This window comes from Denticeps clupeoides, chromosome 2 (genome assembly GCF_900700375.1).
Source record: "Denticeps clupeoides chromosome 2, fDenClu1.1, whole genome shotgun sequence".
NCBI classification, from domain to species: Eukaryota; Metazoa; Chordata; class Actinopteri; order Clupeiformes; family Denticipitidae; genus Denticeps; species Denticeps clupeoides.
This window is the reverse complement of record NC_041708.1, coordinates 34,581,119-34,607,858: the sequence shown is the minus strand read 5'-3', so window position 1 is coordinate 34,607,858 and position 26,740 is coordinate 34,581,119. Positions and strand designations below refer to the sequence as shown.

At 45.6% G+C, this 26,740-nt stretch overlaps 2 protein-coding genes across 4 annotated transcripts in view; both read left to right on the top strand.

Moving 5' to 3' along the window:
• LOC114766436 (mitochondrial import inner membrane translocase subunit Tim21-like) lies at nucleotides 1-2,431 on the top strand. The gene is made up of 6 exons (XM_028957238.1): nucleotides 1-469; nucleotides 552-614; nucleotides 721-818; nucleotides 1,193-1,266; nucleotides 1,359-1,464; nucleotides 1,747-2,431. Exons 1-6 carry the CDS (start codon nucleotides 181-183, stop codon nucleotides 1,837-1,839), a joined length of 723 nt encoding a protein of 240 aa, XP_028813071.1. The 5' UTR covers nucleotides 1-180; the 3' UTR covers nucleotides 1,840-2,431.
• Nucleotides 2,432-20,937: 18,506 nt separating this feature from the next.
• Nucleotides 20,938-26,740, top strand: part of LOC114766327 (semaphorin-5A-like) — a 100,980-nt gene continuing 95,177 nt past the window's right edge. For all 3 annotated transcript variants that reach the window (XR_003742780.1, XR_003742779.1, XM_028957044.1), the window contains exon 1: nucleotides 20,938-21,164. The gene's annotated coding sequence lies outside the window, so the exon portion shown is untranslated. The remainder of the gene's footprint in view (nucleotides 21,165-26,740) is intronic.

Sequence of the window (26,740 nt, the reverse complement as noted above, 5' to 3'; positions counted from 1 at the left end):
GAAGTAGGGGGCCATGAGGTGCCTGCGGAGAGTGGAGACGCTAGCGGACGGTGCGAGCGCCTCACCTTTACCTCCACTGACGTTTTATGGCTCAGTCCGGAGTTTTCTCTGAAAGTTAAGCGCAACTTTGATGCGTCGCCGCGACCTGAAGCTACTTTCGAGTGTCGCATAGTTGACAGCATGGTGTTTCTCACCGCGGTGCTTAAGTCCGCGCACCCCAGACTCCGGCTGGCGAGGTCACGCCTTCTTTTGCAAGCGTGCAAGGCGCAAAGCTGGATTTCTACTCCAATTCTACTGCGGCTGGCTGAGCGCTCGCCTTGCGTTTACCAGATCCCAAATGTGCCGTGCAGAGGGATCGTTCTGGACGGCCGACGGAGGAACGCAAGAGATCAGAGCGAGAAGGAAAGTGGGCAGGTGTCCATCTCGCGGAGCGACCGGTCCCTGCCTGGGGTCTCCGCCACGCAGAAAGGTAAAGTGGCACAAATCTGCGAATTTTCTGCGATGATCCCCTCCACTTCCTCCTCCTCTCTCACGGTCTCTCATTTGAACAGTTAAGCAGGCGGGCAGAGACTTCACCTATTTGATAGTTGTGCTGATTGGACTTGGAGTAACAGGTAATTTGTTTTACTGACCAGCCTGTGCACATGTAAAATCAAAACTTCTTTGAAGCAGAGTGAGACCTAAACTATTCTTGTGCCCCTTTTTTTTTTTTTTTTTTAGGTGGGCTCCTTTATGTTGTGTTCCAAGAGCTTTTTTCATCGTCCAGCCCGAGCAAAATCTATGGCAAAGCTTTTGACAAATGCAAGTCACATCCAGAGGTTGGTGACTGTCCCAAGGCCTTATTGTACCATGTGACCATAATTAAACGTTCATCTGTGCATTTATTCGATATTTCTGCCATTTAGCAGAAGTGAAAGTGAAGTAATTGTGAAAAACTGCAGCACAGCACACGGTGACACAACGAAAAGTGTCCTCTGCTTTTAACCATCACCATCGGTGAGCTGTGGGCAGCCATGACAGGCGCCTGGGGAGCAGTGTGTGGGGCACCTTGGTGGACCGGGATTCGAACCAGCAACCTTCTGATTACTGGGCCGCTTCCTTAACCACTAGGCCACCGGATGCCCTTATCCAGAGTGACCTACCATCAGTAGTTGCAGGGAAGCAGGTTTGATTGATCTTTGTGACACTACAGGTTATTGGTGCTTTTGGAGAGCCCATCAAAGGTTACGGTGAGACTACTCGTCGAGGTAGAAGGCAGCATGTTGGGTAAGGACATAATATATTTGATCTTTTTTTTTTTTTTATTACCCATAACTGTTCATTAAGAAATAACCCAGTGACTGTCATTTCCTGGCTAGTCATGTGGAATACTTGAAAGATGGGGTGAAGCACATGAGGCTCAAGTTTTACATCGCGGGATCAGAACCAGGGCTACAAGGGACGGTTCATGCTGAATCCAAAGAGGTGATTAGTTAGTTATTCCAGCATGCATCTTTCAGCGCTCTGTCTGCAAACTGCAGTTCACACAGCTTCACAAGCTGAAAAAACACTTTTCAGAATCACAGAAGGACCGATAATGCAGGCTTGACGTTGCCTTTTTAGTCCATAGATAAACCTTAATAATTCTGTCTAAAAAGCATAGAATTTATTCAGGCATTAATTCGCATTTCTGATCATTTGTTGAATGCGGTTAGCAGAGCTTGTTAAATCTGTAACATGATGAATTTTCTGTTTTCTGTTTTGCAGAACCCGGAGACTGGAAAATATGAGTTCCGGTATATTTTCGTCGACATAGACACTTATCCAAAGAGGACTATAATTGTTGAAGACAACAGATAAGGCTGTTTCTGCAAAAAGGCTGTCACACACATTTTATTCCTAACTCACTATGACTGTAGAAAACGTTTAAAACATATACAGCGTATGGCAGAGCTGTAATGTTTTCAGTGGTTTGGACTGAATATGTGCCGATATGACTGGACTATATGGATGGATATTCTGTTGACTGTGTTACTGATCAGTATATGAAGTCTGTAATGTTTTATCAGCTGATGACCAGTGCAAAAGAAATGACATCGCGATTTTATCCAGCACTGTAGGTTCTTCGCTTGGAATTTACAAGTGCGTCATGCCTCTATGGACATTGACATAGAATATGCCTGTACAGATGTTTTATATTGTTTTGGGGTTCTTGGCATCTCTCACAAATTAGTTATCAAAATGAAGGCAGCAATGAGTGGTCTTTAAAGACCAGTCAGCACAGAATTCCTCACTAACTTCTCATGAACAAAAGTCACATTTGACTTACTGTAGTAAAAATTCATTTGGTGATGAAATGTAATAATATGCAAAGATTAGTTGGGAATATCTGAAGTGTCAAATGGGTGAAGTGTGTTGTGATAAAGAAAAAATAAATGGTTTCTACAGTGTACATTTTGTGCAAGAAATATTTCCCAATGTGCTGTATTAAAGTGAAGTAATTGTCACATGTGATGCACAGCAGCACAGCACACGGTGCACACAGTGAAATTTGTCGTCTGCATTTAACCCATCACCCTGAGTGAGCAGTGGGCAGCCATGACAGGCGCCCGGGGAGCAGTGTGTGGGGACGCTGCTTTGACGGATCGGGTTTTGGCCAGTAGGTATATTTGTATTTTATATAATTAAATTGTAACAAATGGCTTCTAGGATAAGGCAACGCTTAAAGAGGAAGAAGACGGGCTTGTTACGGTTTGGCTCAGTACACAAAATAAATATTCTTTTTTTTTTGTAACAAACGCAAATTGCTGTTTTCTCCGTTCGCCACAAGAGAGAGACATTAATCCACGAATCGTGAACCAACATGGTCTAAATCACTGGTTATTTACATAAATGTATTTATTTATAATAAACAGCCTGATTAAATATTACTTGTATAAATATGTAAAATAACACCGGCATAACTGATATAACACAGTTTTCCTGTCATTCAGTGTTTGTTTTGAGTTCCGCTTTTCTGAAAGCTCTATGTTGTTAAGTTTCTCGACTTATTTTTCTGAATGTATTTTTTTTCCAAGTTCCGATATAAACTGAGCCGTTTGAAGTCCTGTAAAAAAAAAATAAAATAAAATTTGTTCTGACTGGAGCAGAACGAGGAAGCGAGCGAAGAGAAAGTGGAAGAAAGTGGGTTTCTGTTTTTTTTCGCCGCTGTGGGCAGTGTCGTGGGTCTCGGTCCCCGACCCGAGGCTTCCCTCCAGTCTTCACGGCGAACGAGCGGACGCCCGCCGCGGCCGACTTGTCCCGGCTCCCTCGGAAGAAGAGCTTCGCTTCGGTCCTTCGCTTTAATAGACCGAGCTTGTGTTCGCTGGCGAGCGGTCGGACGTTAGCGGGTTAGCCGTGCTTCGCGAAAACAATACGGACCAAAGGGTCCGTGGCCGCCGCCGGGTGAGTCTGCAAGCGGCTGCTCGGCGACTCGTCGTTCTGTCTGAAAGCACCGCCGGCAGCGGCGTGTGCCGCGTTTCAGCCCCGGCGGAGTGAAAAGAAGCCCTCAAAGTTGCGAAAACTTCGCTGGAAACCGGGCAGGGCGCTTCGGTAATGCTAGCCGGCTAACTAGCGAGCTAAGCTAATTAGCCGATGAGTTGGGTTGTCTTTTTTGGATGGCGACCAGGCGTCGTCTGAAGGGCCGTGTTACATTTATTTTTCCATTCCCCCCTCCTACTCCTTGTTAAATTGCGTGAATAAAAGCGGCGCTGTTGAAAGGTCGGGTGTTTTGTCCAGCTGCTCGTCTGTACAGCTAACAGCGATAGCTGGTGAAGGTAGTCCGCATCTACTGGACCCCCACTTTTTTTTTTATTATTATTATTATTTTAGTTTTTTACTCTTTATCAGAAAACGAACGTTTTTATTAGTCCGAGCGGGAAGTGGGGAGCAGTTTACTTGCGTCCAAAAAAAAAAAAAAGAAAAAACCCTAATGACCCGCGCTGCTTTTACTCTCCAGATGTAGCCCGAGCCATGAACCCAAGTTTCATAACGTAAGCCAGCGCCGAGCAGTCATGGAGCTGTACTGGTACATGTAAGTAGCCTCCCGATCAGATCTGCTGCTGGTGAGGGTTCCACCACCTGAGACCCCTTTTTTTTTTTTTTTTCTTGCTTCGCTTGCTTTGCAGAGTGGTCATCATATTCATCATCATTAAGATTTTCTTCTACGTTTGCTGGTACCGGTCCCGGCAGAGGCAGCTGGCCGCCTACCTGAGCAACCCTCGCAACACCCAGATCGTCATTGTGGGGGGCAGAGCGTACCTGCACCAGATGTGCGAGAGGCAGAACGTGAGTGACCTGGCGGCTGCGGTCTCTCCGGGGGTCTGTGCAAACAGAGGAATTTTTCAACTGGTGACATTTTCTTACTCGACTTATCGTTGTGGCGTTCAGTCACGTGAGCAGCATTCCACTCGGATGGGTCGTTCGTAGCTTTAGCGTGAATGTCATTCTGTCGCTCCGGCTCCATCGCATGCATTCTTTCACATGCTTGTTAAATCTTTATCTCTACGTGTTTGCTGTACAGTGGGACCGTGTTTTATCGCATGCAGCCCCGGTGGCAGGAAATGACCAGTCTGGGGTTCTTACCCATAACCAGTTATGCAACTACAGATATGTTCCTTTATTTTATGTGCACTGGCATACGGCTCAGTTATTATGCATCTTGGGAACAATTTAAGTCGCACATCAGCCGTAAACCGGGGTTTTATTTTATATGTGCCTTAATAGTTCCTGTTGGCCGGTTGCTCCTCACCCGTTGCCTTCATGTGCGAGATGACGGTGGGTGTTCTTGATCCACAGACATCGATCTGGCCCAGCTGGTATGGCGTCCAGGATGACGGCTCCGTGGGCGAGCCCTCTGCCACCCTCCCGCCGGCCCCCTCCCTCACACACCTGGACATGCCTCCTCCGTATGAGGCGGTTTCTGGGGGTAAGGGACCTTTTAAATGTTAAGTGTTAGTCACTTATTGCAGTCTGTTACCTTTATTTATTTTATTTTTATATATGTGTGTGTGTGTGTGTATTAGGCACTTTACTTAGGCCTTTTTATCGCTTTCAATTTGATGTTATAAGACATTGTGATGCTAATGATTAAACTAGTTTTGGTGAGGGGGAGGACTGTGTCTGCCTGAGCATCTTAATAACCTGCATACAAACAGCTCCAGGAGACCCGGGGCTATGACTCTGGTTAATGAGAAGCGACAGGCAGCGTCCACCTACAGCCTCTCAGAGCTTTAATGGCAGCTGCCGACTTTCCAGTCACTCTGACGTCATACCCCCAGGGGAAGCCCCACCTTCCTGTTGAGTCTAAGGTGGAATCCTAACAACAGGATGTGGTTGTTGTGATATGAATTCTGTCGTAAGTGCTTGAAGGTCAGATGGAAGTCCGCTATTTTGATTCCTCACTGTTATCCTCTTGGTATGCAGTTGCGGCTCTTGTTTCGAAACTCATTTCTGATTCATAATTCCGATTTATGTTTAGAAACCCGTTTCCTGTTCTGTGGGGGAGGGTAGAGTTTTATCTTCTGATATGACTGGGCAGAACCCGGCTGCTGTGTCACGTTTCCCTCGCTGAGCGCACTTCCTGTGTGTTGGTGAATTAGTAGTCAAGTTCTCTCACCTGACTCACCTGACACTTCCTCTTTACAGCGAGCGACCTGAAGCCGCCGCCGTACAGTGAGTACGCCCAGCCTGACGCCGTGGACGGGGCCCCGACCATCGCCGTCGCAGACAGCACTGATTCCAGCAGCCTCAGCGAGGCTCCGCCCCCTTACACGCCGTCCGTCACCTCGCCAGCCAATCAGCTGCCGGAGAGCAGCTTCCACAGCCAGCCAGGGCCTGAACAGAGATTCTGCTAGACCTGCTCAGTGCCTCCCAGCTTTTTCTTTTCCCCCTTTATTCGTTTTTTATATATATATATATATATGTTAATAGAGATCAGCTCTAATACATGCGTACATAAGAGCTGCGCAGAGACACTTGCTGAGCTAGTGACCCTTACGAAAAAGGCTCAGACCCATGCTGTGTTCAGTGCAATATGTCACATTCAGTATGTCAATCATCTCTAGTCGCTGGTTTGTGTAGCACTGGTATATCTGGTATACTGGGGAGAATTCTGGACGCTCACGTACGCCGTGCTGCTGTCCGTTAAAGTGAGACCGTGGATGCCGTTCTGAGCACCGCCTCCGGTGCGTCCAACCCCAGTCCCGGACTGGCCAACGCCATTGTTGGGCTGAGATGTTTGGGCCTGCTGCACTCTGGGATTGTGTTAAACACGCCTGGTTTAAATTGTGCCAAGTTCACCCAAGCCTTATCGTTACTCAGAACAGCGCTGCTGTTTTTTTTTTTATCTTTTGTTTGTTCAGTTTTTTTTTTTTTTTATTTTAAATTTTTCCGTTCACACCAGCCTAAAAGTCAGCGATGGCCCAGCGATGTATGCTAACACGTATCAAAATGTAAATAAATTAGATGTAAAGAGAGCGCTTGTATATTGTATTGTAAATGTGCAGTTACTGGAAGCACAAATAGGGCCCAGAAGTACGTGTAAGAGCACTTAGGTCTTCTGTCCAGCATTTCCTGTGTCTGAGCTATTTCTGATGGGGGAACACATCAGAATTTACCTTGGTGGAAAATGGCCGCCGCTATTACCATGTTGTCCACGATTTATAACTTATGCAGCGTCGTCCATCAGGAACAGCATTTTTATCATTGTCATATTCATTTCGCAGCATTTTTTGGAAAACGCATGAGATGCTTGCTTCAGCGTGTATGTTTTTTTTCTAGGGTATGGTAATGGGATCAATACTCAGTTTTTTTTTTTTTTTTTTTTTTTTTTTTTTTTTTTTCTTCCCTCGTTGCTTTGACAAATGTTGGTGTCTAACACCTGTCCAGAGATTTTTATATATATGTATATATACTGCATAAGCTTTCATATTTAACCTCGGTGAATTTATGGGCCCCTTCTGAATAAACTCTGTAGACATTTTCACTCTTACGCAGATTTGCCTTTAAACTCTACCCATGTCACACATACGAAACACACGCAAAATGCTTTGGTCAAAACGTGAACCAAAACATTTCTTGTCCGTCGCATTTGTGAATCATTATGTTGAAAGTGACTGATTCTCGTGTCTCTTTAAGTGTTGCGCTTTTGTGCCTATTGTGAATCAAACCTTTTGGTCTCGGAGGTCTGTTTTGAACCTTCAGATTTGTGCAGGGAACTCTTTTATTGATAATGCTGCACTAGTGCGCCACGGTTTGTGTTGCTGAGTGATGTGAAAATGTTCATCCTGGAATAACGTAATGTGGGTAACTTTTAATTAAATTACTTTGTTTGTAAGACTGTTAGCGTGTATGACTCTGCTGATCAGAAACGTGATCACAATGTGGGAAACTGCCGATTCCTGTTAAACTTGTTTTTATGATTAATATTTTATTATTTGCACTGGTACATGCATTTGTAATGTCAAGAATAGACAACAGAAAGGCTCTTCTTTATTGGAAGCATCATCGGCATCATCTCAGTAAACCCCAACCAGTTCAAAATGCCTCTGCAAGGACTGGGTCGTAAAAGTTCTAACACACCACGCCTCACTGCATTGGCTACTGGTAAAATTTGTATTAACGTACAAAGCTCAACAAAGCCTGATCGCCTAAGTGACTTGTTAACAGAGTACTGCCCTACACGAGAATCACGCCCACAAGACTCTTACTAGTACTGAGAATGAACAAACTCTCAGCAGGTGGACGAGCTTTCTGCTACTGAGCTCCCCTGCTAATGTTTGCAACTCAGATACGGTGTTAATATTTAAGTCCAGGCTAAAGACACATCAAGTCAAAGTCAGCTTTATTGTCAATTCTGCCACATGTACAGGACATACAGAGAATTGAAATTGCGTTACTCTCAGACCCATGGTGCTTACAAGTAACATTAAATACAAAGGTGTAAATAAAATTTTAACACAATATACTAGTAAGGGCACATCTTCCTAGCCAAGCATTCCATAACGGTTAAGGTGAAGCGAATGTCATTGTGAAACACTGCGGCACAGCACACGGTGCACGCAACGAAATGTGTCCTCTTAGTGAGCAGTTGACGGCCATTAAAGGCGCCACGGGAGCAGTGCGTGGGGACGGTGCTTTTTCTCAGTGGCCGATTACAGGTCAGTTTCCTCACCCACTAGGCCACCCACTTACCCTATGGAGGGATGATTCAATTTAAGCCCTGTGATATCATACATTTTAAATATTTTAATCATGGCAACATGTGAGGGTAACATTATTTATGATTTTCAAAAATCATTAAATTTCAACAAAAAGAAAGTTCCTAGAGCCATCGTTCTCATACTGTTGTGCTCTACCTCCCTCTAGTGGTAGACTAGGAGTTTACACTTGTGTGTAATATTCACAACTGCTGTGTGTTCACATACAGTGTTGTTTTTATTGTCAATATCCTCACTTTTTGTGTGCTTAATTGTATTATGGATGGGAGTCAATAATAAATAATATTAATATTTGGAATGCATTTGTTTAAAATACCAAAGTTGTGTAGTAAGCATTATTGTACTATATAAAATCCCAATAACACACCCAAACGCTGTATAATCCTATATATATATGCAGCTCAGCTGTGGAGAGGGTCAGCAGCTTCAGGCTCCTTGCGGTCACCCTCAGTGCCAACCTCAAGTCCTCAGAACACACAGCTGTGGTCACCAAAGACGCCTACCAACGACTACGCTTCCTCAGACGTCTAAAGGAGGCTGGAATATCCACCTCTGTCCTCACCAGCTTTTACAGGTGTGCTGTGGAGTCCATCCTCATGCGTCCTGGTATGGCAGTTGCACTGCTCAGGACAAGAAAGCTCTGAGGGCGGTGAAAACAGCTCAGCGGATCACAGGCACACCACTCCCAGCAATAACGGGGAAAAATTAAGAGCATCCTAAAAGACCCCAACCACCCTGCACTGTCACTTTTACATTCCTGCCATCAGGCAAGGGACTCAGGACAATCCACACACACAGTAACTGTGGTTCTCTTCAGTACTTGCCACCAGGGGGCGGTAATGGACCACTTTACACCCACATCTTTGTCTCAGTACTGTACCAACCTCCAGGAAAACAAAAGATGTCGAGACGGTGTTTACTTTACGCCACTGCGCCCATATGGTCAGCAGCAGAGTTCTGATGAACATTTGCATTTTCCGGCTGAAAGTACTACTTGACTACTCTCCCTTTCACTTCCCATTTACTCATCGCACTCTGCTTGCCTGCCCACCTCGCTGTGTGGGTGAGCTGCAGGATGTTAACCTCCAGATGGGCTGGAAGTGGGAGGCCCCCGGAATGTTCCTTATCTTAAACACTGCCAAGCATGCAATCATATTCTTCATAGAACAACTTGAAGCAGTGCCATTTCTTCCCTCTTTTGGCGAGACTTGGTTCACATTTGAATTTGGTCATTTTAAAGTCGGCTCTATGAAGTTGATTTGGCGCCGCGCTCCTGATTTCAGAAAGCTCTGTGATGCATTTTGGCAAGGCGCTGTAACACAGATCATTAAAACAGCAGCATTTACGGCCTTTTTATTCTTCCTTTTCCTTTAGATTTTCTGGAGATGTGTGTGAGTAACTACTGTTATTATCCCATAGTGACGGCAGACTGAAGCCCTGCTGATTGATTTACTTTTCTGCATTAATAACTTTGCTATCTGCAATCCAGTGTTCGCACAGTAAAATCATATTAGTCAAAATAATAATCGTACGACCACATCGTAAGGAAGATGGATTTAGGATAGGTCTCCATTAGTCTGGACATAGTTCCAAGTCGAAATAATTGGCATAAAAAAAGCAACAAGTCTTTCAATTCCACCACATGATTGTGTTAAATGATCCATTCGGTCTTCCTGTGTTTCAGTCAACTTTAAATTCGAGCTGTTTGAAATATTCTCCTTTTCCTGGCAGCCTGCGAACTCTGCTCACACTTGTGAAAAAGTGTGAAAAGCAGCCTATTGTTGAGCTAGTTCGTTCATACCCGCTGCGCAGCCTCCTGCGACCTCGGACTCAGACAAACTCGGTGACCTTGACTGAAAGTGGATTTAGCTGTCAAAGGTCATTTAAACACACGCACTTTGGCATTTCCGAAAAGGTCTGGGAGTTTATGATTTTTAACGCCCAAAGTGCTGTCTCTGATCCGCTCTGAAGCACATTCCAGTGTCAGGCGAGGGGGGATAAGGTGACACCTTTTAGTCAGGTGATGGCATTTCAGGCGTGTACATGCCAGAAAATGCCTCAAGACATTTCAAAGGACAATAACGTAACGTAACGTAGCCAGAATCCGTTTGGTACATTATTCACACTACATAATAACTCTGGTAGCTGCAGGCTTTTTGTTTCATTTATCATCAGAAATAAAGGCACGTGAAGAAGAATGTGCTGCAGTTCATCATCTCTTACGTGCAGCTCGTTTCTTTGCCATCATTTCTGAGAACCCACAAAAAAAAATACATAAACCGTGAAAACACCGTTATTTTTTCCTCTGTCTGATACCACAGTGCCCATCATGGGACCTTCTTTATCTTCACTCTGACTTGCCAAACCCAGCCGATGCATGTCTAATACAGTCCGCCCTCACATTCTAACATAAAAAAAAACGTAAAGGGTAAAGTGTTTCCGCCGCTTTGTTCCTGATGATCACAGCGCACAGCACAGCGTTTCTTACATGCAGGATTTTGATCCCAACCCGCTCTCCACCGCGGCAGGTCGGCCCTGCTCGACGTGTTAATCGCATTCTTTAAATCTGTCATTTCCTTCTCCCTCACACACACACACACACACACACACACACACACACACAGTGTCATTAAGCAGGTGACGCCGCCTCTCGTAATCTCTGATCTCAGGAACTGATGGGTATCAGTTGTTCCTTAGCATGTGGATTAGAGGCTCAACAGAAGAGTTTTCCTCACCAGAGGAGACCGTTTAAAACGCGTTGGCCGCCTGAGGAGAACAGAGACGGTCTTTTTCAGAGGACGGCCCTTGTCTGGCAACTCGGTAGCTTGGTTTCGATGATGACATGATGACAATTTCATACATGCATCATATACGCACCATGTGCTAAATTTGAATGAGATAAGCAAATGCGTTTACATTTAGATTTACAGCATTTACCAGACGCCCTTATCCAGAGCGACTTACAATCAGTAGTTACAGGGACAGTCCCCCCCCAGGAGACACTTAGGGTTAAGTGTCTTGCTCAGGGACACAATGGTGGTAAATTGGATTTGAACCTGGATTTGACTTTGTGGTCTTCTGGTTCATAGGCGAGTGTGTTACGCACTAGGCTACTACCACCAAATATGTAGAGAATGTTCAAGGGCACCCACCTATGAACCAGAATGCTACAAAGTCCCAGGTTCAAATCCCTGAGCAAGACACTTAACTCGGAGTGTCTCCAGGGGGGGACTGTCCCTGTAACTACTGATTGTAAGTAATAAAATTCCCTAAATGTGAATACATAAATGTGTTCAAAGTAAAATAACAACTACATGTGTAATTACGTAAGTAGGCCTAAAGTTTTATACTTGATATTATTATTTTCATACTGCAACCTGCGGTTGGTAGTTTTTTTCTTTGCAAATTAAACAATTTCCAGATGGAGATGCTTCAGGGTTTGGAGTCACACTTTTTGCTTTAATTTGAATCCATAAAAAAGGAAACAACAGGAGATGTTTTTTAACCAGCCAGCACAAAGAGACGTGGCTGTCGAGGAACACAAGAGACTGAACATCTGAACTGTCAGTGTGTATCTGTCTGTAAATATGATTTATGAAGTTTATGAAGTTGAAATATTATATTATATTATAATATAATTCACTATCCATTACTGCTGAATCCAGAACTGCATGGTGGCTGTTGGCTGTGACACAGTTGAGGGCAGCAGAAAATTCTTTGAGGAGGTTGTCGTGAAGGTCACCTGATTCATCTTCCTGAATGTGGAGGATGGCATCAACCAGGCAGGTGACTGGACATGAGCCAGGTGCTGCTGCAGATGTCAGACGTCGGGGCAGCGCTCATTTATTTCTTTTTTGACTGTGTGGCGTTGAATGCGAGATGATCTGATGGATCGGTGAGCGCCGCTCCATCATGTGCTCCACCATCAGGACCATCAGACCAGAGCACACTGCACACATGTCAGTGAACAGTATTATTTAAATGACAAGACCGCTTCTTACTTTTTTGTTACCTCCAGGATGGGGAAATGACACTTCCAGATGATTAGTGAACAAAGGACCGCCTGCTTTGACATTTGTGTCTTCATCGCTCTAAAGATATGTCTTTTCATGAGAGCAAATTAACAGCTCTTAATTAGACCTTGTTTTTCACTGAGTGATGCTTCAGGCTGAAGAAGAGTCCGCACGATCTAACTGAAGTCAACTTCAAGGAGACTGCTGGAAGCAGTGGGGAAATGGGATGTTATTTCAGAAGACACATTCATCAGCGCACCTCTTTCATATGCAAAATCTTCGCAAATTGCAAGAAATGGTATTCGGCTGATACACGCCGTCGTTCAAAAGTTTGGGGTCATTTAGAAATGCCCTATTGCAGCATACAGTCAGTCAGCAAAGTTCAAGGGTTCAAGCTTCGTCAATTTTGATCCATTCGGACTCATTTCATGTTCTTTTTTCTTGTTTGTGAAGTTTTTTCTTGTTTCTAAGCATTTAAACATATTGTTACGAACTGCCCCCTAATCTACCAAAAACGTGTTTCGATTGCTAGGACTAACATCATTAATTTGTACTTTATACACAGAATACACAGACACACTTATTTTTTTTTTCATTTTAACTCTCAGGCTATAGTATAATGATACGGTACGGCATATCATTTTGTGTGAAATGATAACATTACTTAAAAACTTGTGCTTATTGTGCTTTCACAATAGAAAATGCAGCCTTTCATACCGACCAATGCAACACCATCATTTAAAACGAGCCTTTTTATTTTTACAGGCCTGCAAAGCGCTTGATTAAAATGCTTCACTGTTCCCTCAGTCCTCTGTGTCGCGAAACAGCTCGCACCCTGCAGATGTCATTTTCGGCGATGGTTTGGAGTGCATGAACCAAATGGCTCAACCGAGTGGGTAATTGTTCGTAAGGGGTCCCACAGCAGGTAAGTTTACTCTAATAAGAACGTCTCGTCTGTGATTGCATTACAGCACTGGGCAGAAAAGAGGCGTATATCTCATGAATTTTAAAAGCGGGCCTCCGTGGCAAAGGACAAGTGGCGCCGTGATGAACAGTCCCGTCTGTGGGAGAATGTAAATGCGCTAGCAGCTGTTTGCTCACATCGGCCTTCGGCATCCAGAACTTTGGAAAGCAAATGAAGCCGCCAGCCACACGACAAAGGTCGTTTGGCAGCGTGAGGGCAAGGTGAAATTCTTAGGGCTGGCCAATGGGCGACTTTTTGCGACCCGGTCCTTTCCGTCGCTCGTCACATGACTGCCATATTTTACACCTAACCAGAACTCAGCATTTAGCCACGGACGGCATCCCTGTCAATATCTTTGTTCTCCTGCTCATTAGATTCATTAAAATGTACATTCTAATTGACTCGTGACAGATATGCCACCCCGTACAATAGGATCTGAATGTGAAATGTTAGCGTTTTCATAACGTGTGCCTCCGAGGGGTGGCAGGAAGTCGGGCGTGTTCACATTAACCATGCAGAGAGGAACAATTACCAGATTCTCAGTCTCTGTCCCTGTCTTACACTCGCTTTCTCTCGCACACACACATACGTCTAGACCAAATGTAGACGTTCAAATTTAAAAATGCAGATCACCAGTAGATTTCACGTGCTTGTGTGTAGGCTTTATGTTGACACGTCTGAACAGCGTTCTCATATCCTTCAGGATTATGTAGCCCCCCCCCAAGAACAAAAGAACAAATGAAAAATGTGGAAAAAATGGCTGCATCACATCAAATTATATTCAGGTAAAGTATCAGACACTTTTATCCAAAGAGAGTTACTGCCAAGAATGACAGCCTATGGAATACCGATGAAGGATGACAACTTGAACCTCCTGTCACTTATGGTTCATCAAGAATAAATAGAATAATTGATATTACGAATGGATAAATAATTATTCTGGAAGGTTCTTGACCCCATTTATTACCCCACGGGGTTCAGCTGCGCCTATCACAAAGGTCATCGTCTACGGTTTGTCCATACGCAGGGTAATAAATAACTGGAATAGCTTTTTTTTTGGTTTGTTTACGTTGGATTTATTACGTGGGTTCCATTCCCTGCAGGGTGAAAAAGATTCGAAGATCAGAGAACCACGGTGGCCTCACACCTTCAACCTTGTGAGTTGGAATCCCGGCTCGGACCTTGTGTGGGCGGAGTTTGCACGCTCTCCCCCCGGTTTCTCCAGGTTTCTCCCCACCTCACGAACACTTGGTAGATTGACGACTGCGAATCGTGCGTAGGTGTGTGTGTGTATGCGCCCTGCGGTGGGCTGAGTGTACTGTGCACTGTGACCTGTACTGAACAGGCTGCCTGAAGCTATGATGTGCGCTTCCGTAACGGCAATATGAAACAGAACCACGGTAGATGCTCGGCTCTCCGCGCTCTCACCGCGAAACAAGCGAAAACAAAGACGATTACAGTGTGCTGTCACTCTGAAAGATGGCTCCGTTATTGCGGGCCGGATGATAGGAGTTAATTAGGAGATAATGCAGCTCCGTTCGCAGCGAGGAACCGAAACAATGGGAGCCAAAGGGTGAAGGAAGAGAAAGGAAAGCGAAGGCTTTTAATTAATCCCAGTGACAGAGTTTAACAGTGTAAAATGGCTCGATTGGAAATGGGAGATTGGACCTCATTACGTTTGCACCAGGAGAAGTCTTTGTCTAAACGGTTTTGGACGAAGCTGCGTCCCACTCGGAGTTCCTCGGGGCCACAATCAAAATGGACATAAATATCAGATAAAAAGGAACGGAAACTCTGTGAAAGGACATGCTTGATTCTCCCCCATCGTATTTGCGATCTTGAGGGTTGGACACACTTGACAGGATTCCTCAGTTCCCCATGGGAGACATGAGTGGACTCTGGTACGGGATCTTTGTTCAACGCAGAGAGGCGCTGCTGTGCACGTCTGCCCCGCCCGATGCGTGTTCGACATGCTTTACTGTCCACGTCACCACGTATAAACATGAACAGGTTTTTACCAAACGATTAAATCTGCGGTCTAGACAAGGTTAGGGTAAAACTTACAGGGGAAAAAAGCGTAGTGCGGCACAAAGGAACACGCATGTCATGCAGTCTTCTGGAATTTCAGCGTATTCGGATCAGTCACCATCCTAGTCATCACTGAGGAACAAATCATCTGCTGTGCAGTCTACACAATGATCATCTACTTATCTACTAATCCATCATAATACTTCTTTACACATGAATTTGTAGCAGAAGTAATAAGTTACATTACTAGTTATATTAATCTTTGACTTTCAATGGCCATGCTCCCCTAAAAGAAGTAGCTTCTTTTAAAAGTGAACCCTGCCTATTGGAACGATTAACCTTGCACAGAAGCACTGATCTCATTATGAAAAATCTTAAAATTAAAGTTCTGTCAGCGCCAGCATTTCCCTCCACAAGTCATACATTGCTGTTGTGCTTTCAGACACTGTGATGAAATTTTTATTTTTTTTTTGCAAGTGAAAGCAATTCGCTGTTAGGATGACGTTTACATGAACATCAATAATCTCTGGATTTTTGACTGAGATGAACTGTGTAACGATGCTCTCTGGTGTCCAGGAGAAATTGCCTGAGTGCAGGCCCCTTCCCGAAGTACTCCCCACTTCTGTTGTCCCTGCACCAGTGTTCCGGATACGATCTACGGCACCGTGTGTGCTTGGTACGAGTGAGCGTGTGGTGTGCGGTGTAGGGTCAGAGGGTTGGGATATCTCAGGGGTCTGGTGTCTTGGTGTGTGTGTGTGGTAAAGGTGTGTTTTAGCGTGGTATGAGTGTGAGTGAGCCTTCCCCTTCCCTAAAGTAGATTCCTATACGCTTGTCCCATCCTTAAAAAAGTTTTTTTTTTGTTCGAGCACGTGCGCCTGGATCCTTCCCTTCCTTGGTGCTGAGATAAACAGCAACAAATTGATTGATTGGTTTTGAGAGCCGAGGAACGTGTGAAGTGAAATTGAACCCAGGCCTGGAGGACACCTTGTACCCAAAGGCTGCAGGAATTTGCACACCGACAGAGGGGACGGATTTCAAACAGCCGCAGAACTGGATTTAAATGTACATCCATCTCTTAGGGAAAGACAGAAAGCCCTTCCTGCTTCTACTGTATCCCTGCGAGACCTTGCAGAGAGGCAGGCTCTCCGCGGTCCGGGGTCGTCTATCACCGGTCGTTTGGTATTCGGCGGCACGCGGTGGAAAATGCACTCTGTGCGGAAAATGGCTCTTGAGATTTCATCCGCGATCCAATTTTTCAAAAGTAAGTAGACCATACAAGCAATTACAATAGTCTTCCCCCGCCGATTACGACGAGCGGTATATCACCGCGCCATGTTCGTTCTCACGCGGTGCCGTATCTGTTTCTCACATTTCTACGCCGCCGTTCCTCTGTTCTATCACAACGTTACGGTGTGGCCTTTTCCTATCTTCCATCGCCACCGCTGGAGGCTACGGTGGTACTTTCAGGCAATGATGGACTACTACCCATCATGCCTCATGTCCCGTGGGGTGGTAGTAGCCTAGTGGGTAACACACTCGCCTATGAACCAGAAGACCCGGGTTCGAATCCCACTTACTACCATTGTGTCCCTGAGCAAGACACTTAACCCTGAGTGTCTCCAGGGGGACTGTCCCTGTCACTACTGATTGTAAGTCGCTCTGGATAAGGGCGTCTGATAAATGCTGTAAATGTAAATGTCCCCAAATGAACTTGCCAGAGTGACCCGTCTTTGAATGAGGAAATTACTTTACGCTTTTTACCTTGGTTTATATAAACGTGGTTTATTCTAACGCACCAAATAGTTGCAGGAAAGCGTAGGCAACATAAACAGGCCCCCCCACCGCTTTCCAGCAAAAAAAAACCCTGTCCCCCCCGCGAGCCACACAGTGACAAACTGTACTCCCTCGTCCCCGAGCCGGGCCCATTTGACTGACCCGCGCTGAGCCTTCCGTGTGATTAAAATTAATTAACTTGTCTGGCGCGCGGCGGAAAACCAATTACGGCACCGCGCGCTCGCTTGTCAACACACTTCCTTTCATGCGGAAAGTACGGGCAGCTTGTTAAGATGCGGCGCGGCCGGGGCCCTGAGCGGCCGGGGCCCTGAGCGGTGATGGATGCGCGCCTCTGCGGAGGTGGACGACTCTTAATGAGAGTCCTTACCTGAAGACCGCGCCGTTACCAAACAGGAAGCGGCGTTGGGGCGGGGGGGTTATGAATAATGATGATTAAAAACAATGACAGCGACTAATATTTCATTTGGTCCTTTTCCTGCACGTCGGCCCGTTTTTAAAGCACCTTTTTTCCACACCTTCTTCCCTTACGGCACGATGGGGCCTTCAGGTGCACAAGTGGATCAGTCGTCAAAACCCGGTGTTATCTGCAGGAACGGATCTGCCAGGAGGCTGGTGTCAAGATGGCAACTGGACAGAATCCTCTAATTAGCAGGTTTGTTCAGGCCAGGACGGGAGAAAGGAGGAGGATTAGCGTCTAAAATGAAAACCCTGCGGTCTTTGGGTCGTGACTGCAGACGGCATCGACATGCGAGACGGTGTAGATTATTGCCAAATCCGAGGACGTTAATGGCCTGCATGTCCCCAGATCTGTAACGTGGGGCTTTAGGCCTGCTTTCACATAAAAAGTTGTGTCACAGCACGGTCATTTTACATTCTACATTTACAGCATTTATCAGACGTCCTTATCCAGAGCGACTTACAATCAGTATTTACAGGGACAGTCCCCCCCCCTGGAGCAACTTAGGGTTAAATGTCTTGCTCAGGGACACGATGGTAGTAAGTGGGATTTGAACCTGGGTCTTCTGGTTCACAGGCGAGTGTGTTACCCACTAGGCTACTACCACCATTCAAATGATCTGCCCAAATGACAGATATAAAATAATTCTCTATGCCGGTATATCTATTTTTTTCCGCTTGTACAACTCATGGCGCTTGTTATGGGGCTCAACGCTCATCGCTTCACCTCGGCTCCTTTGCTACCACACTCACCAAACACTTCATCTTTAATGATGTTTGTGGATGTGACTTAGTGACCAGTCCGAGTTTAAATAATCCAGAATGAGATGAGGCCGTGTCCTGGGTGGCAGATATAATTACGCACGGGAAGGGCAGTTCGTTTCTCTTCCTCACGATAGAGCTGTTTTTTTTTCTTGTTTTAAATTAGTTTTTATGCCTTTTGAAAACAATGGCCAATATCTAATTCAAATTTTCCTTCAGCTTCGATGCATAATGGAATTTACAGAAAAATACCTTGATTCACATTTCATCTAAAAATGGTGAATTTCTTTTCAGATGATCTATTTGGGTGTAAGTGAATTTCCCTGACGGAGGGCACACTTTCCGACTTTCTCACCACTCTGGGAAGGAATAAAACAATGAGCTTTATTCTTATTGCCATCCATCATGTCAGAAACATGGTGGACAGTGACAAATATGCCCCCACTCGCCGAGAACGATAACCCAACTGACTCATAAGTGTGCTTCATTACCGCTCTCCGTCCATTCACTCTCTGACTGTCTCCCTTAGAGACCCACTTCATCATGGCTAGTGGTCCGAGAGGGGCGTGGCCCTAGAGCTCCCTGGCAGCCGCTTGGGTCACCGCGGGCCCACCATTCCCCTCCGCCGGGGCAATGAAGCGCGAGTAACCCTGAGGACTCACAGAGCACGCAGGTATGAAGGGTGAACAGCGGGACGGATGACAGTGAACAGACTCGCTGGCCCCGCCCCGTATGTCGCCATCAACCATCTGGGGGGCCCACGCCAGCCGTGACGGTATCGCTAGTGAGATCACAGCAAACGCAGCACTTTGTGTTTATCCAACGGCCCCGGCGAACTCGTGTTGTCAGACCGAGCCGGATGCGACCTCTGACCCAGGACGTTTGGGTTTGATGGGGGATGGAGACCCATTGAGTTGAGGGGCCCTTCCACACCAGGAAATCTGGCTCCTCCGTAGACTTGGGACTGATTCATCTTTACATTTTACATTTACAGCATTTACCAGACGCCCTTATCCAGAGCGACTTACAATCAGTGGTTACAGGGACAGTACCCCCCCTGGAGCAACTTAGGGTTAAGTGTCTTGCTCAGGGACACAATGGTAGTAAGTGGGATTAGAACCTGGGTCTTCTGGTTCATAGGCGAGTGTGTTACCCACTAGGATACTACCACCCCGCTGTGGTATACAACACCATCAGTCAGTTCACTTTGAATTGTGTCCGGAGCTGAAGTGAACTGCAAACACCCCCCCACATTTAATTATGTAGCAACGCCGATGACAAGAGTCAAATTATTATGTTCTCGATGGTCATATTTTGGCAGGGAGGGAAATGTGGCACACATCACTGTGGCCATTCCTCAAGCACCCGTCAGTGTGTTGCGGTCCTGCATTATGCATGTGTAATTTCTCTGAATTAAACAGAAGGTCGCAGGCTTTCCCCGAGTGCCTTTTTCAGTGGGTGCGGTAGGAAGGTTACCCACACACTTCACAGATCAATGCCGGACCTGTTGGCCAAAAAACAACGAAATAAATAAATAAAACGGTAACACTGCTTGATATGTAAATCTCCGATTACTTCTGTCTTCGTGGGAGTGCGGACCTGACCTGAATTCTAATACTGACGGCGGTGCGGTTGGGCACGGAGAATAATTGCGGCGGACTGTACCAACCAGACGTGCACCAAACATGAAAAGGATACGATGAGACGACTCCAGACCACATTAAAGACGTCCGCAGCTTACTGATGCACAGTTATTACACAGTTATTACTCGGCCAGGCACAAGGCATGTATGGGTGCATCCAAAAAACGAATGGTCAAATAAAGCAGCTTTCTTACAGTTATTACTTTATTACGTGCAAGTTAACGTTCATCTTCATTATGTGTAAAGTGAAATATGTTGGTGATAATGTCTGAGGTCCCAGGAAAATCCAGTGTCCTATATCATTAGAACATTACCACTGGGGCAGTGGTGGCCTAGCGGTTAAGGAAGCGGCCCCGTAATCAGAAGGTTGCCGGTTCGAATCCCGATCCGCCAAGGTACCACTGAGGTGCCACTGAGCAAAGCACCGTCCCCACACACTGCTCCCCGGGCGCCGGTCATGGCTGCCCACTGCTCACTCAGGGTGATGGGTTAAATGCAGAGGAAAAATTTCACTGTGTACACCGTGTGCTGTGCTGCTGTGTATCACATGTGACAATCACTTCACTTTAAATTTAAATTCTTTAAATTTTACCTATGATGAAAAGTATGCAATGCAACATTCACAATACATAAACATCCAAAATTCTATTTCTGAGCTTGATTGGGGACGAATGGTTAACTTTTTGCAACAAAAAAAAAAACCGATCTACTCAATTATATTTTCACGCCATTTCGTGAAAATCCTTTGTTCAAGAGTGACGCGAATGCAAAACTGATCAAAAGACACGATCCTCCGTGGCACCGCCCACTGTAATAATTCTATCATAAGGAGCCGCTCGGCAACCTGCTAGAATGTTGTGAATGAAAGATATTTCCCGCCATCTACGTCGCGACAAAGGCGACAGCGGCTCATTAATAAAATAAAAAAAAAAAACGACGCAATAAAGAGCGGACCGCTGTAAAAAAATAAAAAAATAAAAAAATAAAAAAATAATAAAAACCCGGGGGAGGATCTCAGCCCTGCCCGGTCAGACCGACCACCGGCGACCAGCGACCAGCTGCTCTTCCTCCTCCTCCTCCTCGTCGTCGTCGTCGTTCTCCAGGCGGCGACCGGAGAGAGAGAGAGAGAGAGAGAGAGAGAGACGCCGCTCCGCCGGGGGAGGAAGCAGGCGACTTCCAGCCGGCGTCGCGGACCGGGATTTACGGGAACTTGTCCCCGCCGCCCCGGAATTACCGCCGACTGATGAAGTGACGGACTTTTCGCGCGGTGAGTGACGTCTGTCACCGTCTCACTGCAAGTTTCTGTTTTTTATATATATATATATATATATATAAAGATTATTATGGACTGTAAACACTGCGGCCACGTGGTTTTTATGACTGAAACCAAATCGATAAATTAGACTTTTGCATTCGGTGACATGGCGAACATGAACTTTCTCGATGGTTAATTGCGCGTTAATTATATTTAAAAAAAAAAAAAAAGAAGAAAACACGACCTTGAATTATTATATTTGCAGCTTCGGTCGCTTGGTGGCGCAGTCACAGAGTTCATCATTAGCGCGCCACGTCCGTCTCCGAACTTCTATATAGCTGCGTTTTTTTTTTTTTTAAAAAGAAAGAAAACAACAAGAACTATTTAAAAAGCTGCATTTTTATATTCCGGTTATAATGACTACGGACATTTATTATTTGGAATTACAATTAGAATCAGACACAGCAAGAAAGTGTAAAATAACGGATTGCAGGTTTGTTCATCACTTCTGTGTTCAATTCTGCAGGTCAGAATTGAACAGCGTACAGTACACGAATCGTGCTGTTACGGGCTTCGTTTGTCCACGCTGGCGAATTTGGTGTCAACACCCCGCTCTTTTCCAATCTCGTTTAACACGACGGAATTTGTCAGACCATTAAGCATAATGTGACCTGGGGCATGACAAACACTCATCCAGAATGAAGATATGTTTGTGGGAGAACGGGTCAATTCAATACGGAAAAAAAAAGAATAAAACCTCAGATTCTCTCATGGGCAAAAGCGGGAGCAGAAAAAATGGTCTTTTTTTAGTTTTGAATTAGACCACCGGTGGCACTTGCGACACAGCCGCCCAGATTTCACTTTGAAAATGTAATCCGCCCCGTACTTCGAGAAGAATGGCCTCACAACTTCGTACAGCCAGCAGGCCGTCATTCTGCATAATCTCCGTCGGTTCGACTAACGGCACACTTAAGGATGGCAGGTTCGCCTCACAGCCACTTTAGATCGCGGCTTAACCGCCAACCTGGGCGGCACATGCGATTATATCGCCGCAGGGCCTCCATCAGGCCGGGGTCGTCTGGGTTCGCTCCTTTGTAAAAGTCTGGCCGATGAAACGCCACCTGTGGGTGATCGTGTGTGTGTGTGTGTGTGTGTGTGTGTGTGTGTAATGCCACGAGTCTCTCGCGTTACAGCCAGAGGCCCGGGGAGAGTTCACACAGAACACAGCTATTTTGGGCCGTTACCCACAACCCACCAGGGCGCGAAGAGTCGCCGCTCCTCCATCCCGATTTTCGGGTTTATTTGAGAGAACAGGAATATCCGTGCGATACGTAGGACGGCCTGGCAATACAAGCGTGTGGGACACTGCGGGACAAACATAGTGGAGAAAACCTCGGCGGTCAGGGAGTTTCGGAACGCTCCTGACCCCTAGAAGACGCGCTGCGTGGTCGCTATAGAGACAGAGTCATTTGGTGGCGCTTTCTGTTTACTTGAGGACAATAGTTGGAATGCGTTTTTTTTTTTTTTTTGGAGGGGGACGAGAGGTGATTTAGTCAGTAATTAAGTCCGAGGGGAAAAAGAACAGGGACACCTGCACTTACTTAAGCAGTAGCGACAGGACAATCGATCTGGCCATGCGGACCCTGATCAATACGTTGTTGTTCAGTGTGTACGCTGGCATTTGGAATATCGAGGTTTGAGTTTCATTCATGTGTCCTGCCTTCATATAGTCTTCGGGACGAAAGCATTTGTTCACAAGCCCCGTATTTGTCCCCGGCCATCGATTTGTCTGAACCCGCTGCTGTGTCCAGGGGGACGTTATTTCATCTGGACTGTGGGCGTCACTGAATGTGGCTGAGGTGCTCGGAACTGGGCGGCACACTGAGGATGTTGCGTGTGCTCAAAGAATTTTACGTGAATATGTATTTAAAATAGGAAAGAAACGCGATATTTACACTTACATTTTACAGCATTTCTCAGACGCCCTTATCCATGTAATGACACTTGTGCATGTGAGGGTATACATTAATTACAAAATGGTTCTTCTTCCTCATCCCGGTGACACTTTACCTTACCGTAGTGAACAAGGCCTGCACTGCACCATGCTTAGAAAACGGTGCCCCGTGACTGAGGAACTTCCTTTTTCGTAAAAATGACGTTTTTATTTTACATTTTTTAATTGCAGGTGCAGCTATGCACGATGGTATCGCTGACAGAGTATCGCCTAATGTGACCGTATGTGTTAGTGCCACCTCAGGCAAAATGATAGGAGGTGGTTCCGGTTTACGGTAAACCACCAGTCGCTGTCCGGAGGCTATGAGAGGCTGTCATGTTTAACGATTCGTCGTGATATGCACGCGAACATTCGCTCCGCCGCTGTAAATGCCTCTGCTGTGTTAGTGTTTGATTTATGGCCGTATGTTGGGTCCGGTGGACCTCCATTTCCGTTCCTGGACGCGCGAGGAGCGACGGCGTGCTCGTGGCTGCCTCGGCGGGAGAGGGGGGCTCCGTCTGAGAGAGGGGACCGGCGGCTGCCAGCGCGTTCCCGCTCAGTAAATGAACTTCTCTCCCTTTCCCCAGGTCTCTCCAGCTGCTGTGCTCTCATTCATCAGCGTTGTGACGTTGCCATGGCTACTGGCTCCATCGACTTCGGTGTCCGTTGGGTGCAGCGTGCTTCCATGTTCCTTTCAAACTTAAGGCCTTCACTATAAAACACTTTTTTTTTATTTTTAAGGTCAGGTCTTATAATATCTGACCAATCAATAGTCACCCGTTCCCACGCCTCGACATCCCAATAGAAATCTGTTTCAATAACCACTGGCCAGCTCAGTATCGCCACGGCTTTGCTCACCGCTTGCCTTTACGGCAGTGCGGAAGTAGAGGAACATGCCCGCACGTCAGGATCCCACCGCTCCGTTCCGCACGCTCAGCCCCCTGAAGCCCAGAGGCCTCAAATCTGGTCATTCCTGCGTCTCATTTACCGCAGCGTTTCACCAGACGCCGTTCACGCGGAGCAGTTTTACCGTAGACTCGTTAAATAAGGTCTGACTTACACCCACTGAGAGAACATTTTATAAATTGTTCTAAATCAAATCAGCTATTATAATAATAAGCCGTTTAATTATAAGAGTATACTAGTGCATGTAAAAAATATTATTTTGTGAAAAGGGTGTTTTCTCTCTTGTAATTTAACACAAAATGTTCGACATTCAACTGTGTAAATGAAGACACGTTTTAGAAGTTGTAGGAGATATTTTAATGGCATAATTGGTCTTACGTTTGCTGTGCTTTAATTAGTATTCGGGGTTGTCTTTGGATAATTGGATAAGGGCGTCTGCTAAATGCCATTATATTTGGTCCAGTACGGTAATCGGACATACCGCATTTCCGATTCTTGTGTTCTGTCACTCATAACTCATGAATGACTATATTCTCATTCTTTTTCGATGATTCTTTTCTAAAGCTGGGTTTCTATTTGAGTGTGTGTGTGTGTGTGTGTGTGTGTGTGAAAGCCTTCGTGCCTTTATTGATACGATGCCTCGAGGTTCTCCTTGGTCTACACTCAGTGCGTGTCCCTCTGTATGAATATACTTTCTCTCATCCCGGGGCTCATCTTCCGATGGCCACATTTTTCAATTAAACGGGTGGAGCGGCACCACCTGGAGAAAAGATCGTTTGGAAGCGTAACGCGAATCGTTTATGAACCCCAACGGCTTCTCCCAGACGCCCATGGTCATCATCGTCAGAGGCGCCACTCCCGTGACTGTCTGCAGATTCAGATGGGCTGGGCTGTCCACGTGCCGGTGAAGTATGGAGTGCCTCTGAAGTGTTATCTGAGATATTTCATAAGAAGAAATGGAGTTTAAATGAATGGAGGCTGTTAAATCTTTCCGTGGGGCCGTCTAGCGCTCTAGGAATACCCTGGGAATGGATGCAGTTTGATGATTGGATTTCTCCTCTCTGTAGCATCATTGTCTCTTATCTCTCCTCTGTGCGTTGATGGTAGGAGGTCTTTTGATCTCATATAAGTTTATCTTGAAAACAGCCTCATGACTACTGAATATGCAGTTCTCTTTTCTCCCAGAGAATGACTTGAATGTAAAATATCTATTAATCTGGAAATATCTGACTTTGTAAAGCTAGAAGAAGAAAAGGACTAATTGTACGTTAGCCAATCGTGTGGAAGAAATATGCTCAGCCTTTGCACACATTAAATTGCTGCAATCACGAAACACCTCATTTCCAGGTGATTTTAAACTGCGGAGTAGGGTGATGCTGTTGTATATAATATATTATGGTAATGCAGTTTCATTTCGTTTTAGTTTCAGTTGAATCCCCAGTTGTACCCTGTCTCACAACATTCAATGCATTGATATAGATTAGATTGTTCTTTAGTTTTTTTTTTCCTGAAGAAATTCATGTGGTGAAACATTTTGGGGTTTTTGCCTCAATCTTTTCAGAATAACAGCACAAAACTCTACATTAGCGAGGCATCGTCTCTGCAGCCCTGCTTCTCATGTCCTCCATTTGACTTTGACCTCTGAAGGTCCGCTGATTCCGCTGCATCTTTTTTTCCAGTGACCTCTGGGACAGCAGACCTGCTATTTGTCGTTTTTTCCCCCTCTGTACATTTTATCCATTTGTGGGTATTGCTTTCTCCCTTGACTCCTCCCTCTGCTTCTCTCCAGTCATGATTTTCATCCATCACTGACAGCGGTCCAGGTTGGAAAATCTACTAAAGTAAGGTCCACTATAGGGTCAGGTCATGTGCACTGCTTGGAGAAAGGTGTGTGTGTGGGTGTGTGTGTGTGACTGTGTGTAATGCAGTGAAGACTCCACTTCTGCACAAAAGCCGGTAACGAGTGGCTCTGTGACATGACACAAGTCTTGTTTTATCAGGGCTCCCTTGGACCCAGCCTCCCGTGGGTCATGCAGTTGACTGGTGTCGCTGGAGCACATCCTGAAATTTGCGCAGGGGATGCTCTGTGGCCGGAACCGCATGTACAGGGTTATAGGTCGTCTTCAGTTATTCAAACCTCTCCAGATCCTCTTCATTCATAAATTTGCTGTGGCCATCTCTCGCTGCGTGTTGTCTCATTTCCAGGGCAGATTATAGAAATTGTGAAATTAAATTAAAAATATATATATTCAACGATGATATGCAAAAATTCGTAATCAGAAGTAATCAGATCCGCCAAGGTGCCACTGAGGTGCCACTGCTCCCCGGCGCCAGTCATGGCTGCCCACTGCTCACTCAGGGTGATGGTTAAATGCAGAGGACAAATTTCACTGTGTGCACCGTCTGCTGTGTTGCTGTGTATCACAAGTGACAATCACTTCACTGACAATCACAATCAACAAAATAATGGTGCTTTGTGAGAATTGAGCCTATGACCTTCTAGATCCTTGTAGGTCCATTTCTACCGCACTAGATATCATTATTTCTAATAGAAGGTGCATCATGCAAGCTTTATATAACAGCAAGTGGGTGTGAGCACATCTGAGGGATCTCTGGGTCTGTGGGCTGGAAAATACAGTACAGGCCAAAAGTTTGGACGCACCTTCTCATGTGTTTTCTTTATCTTCAT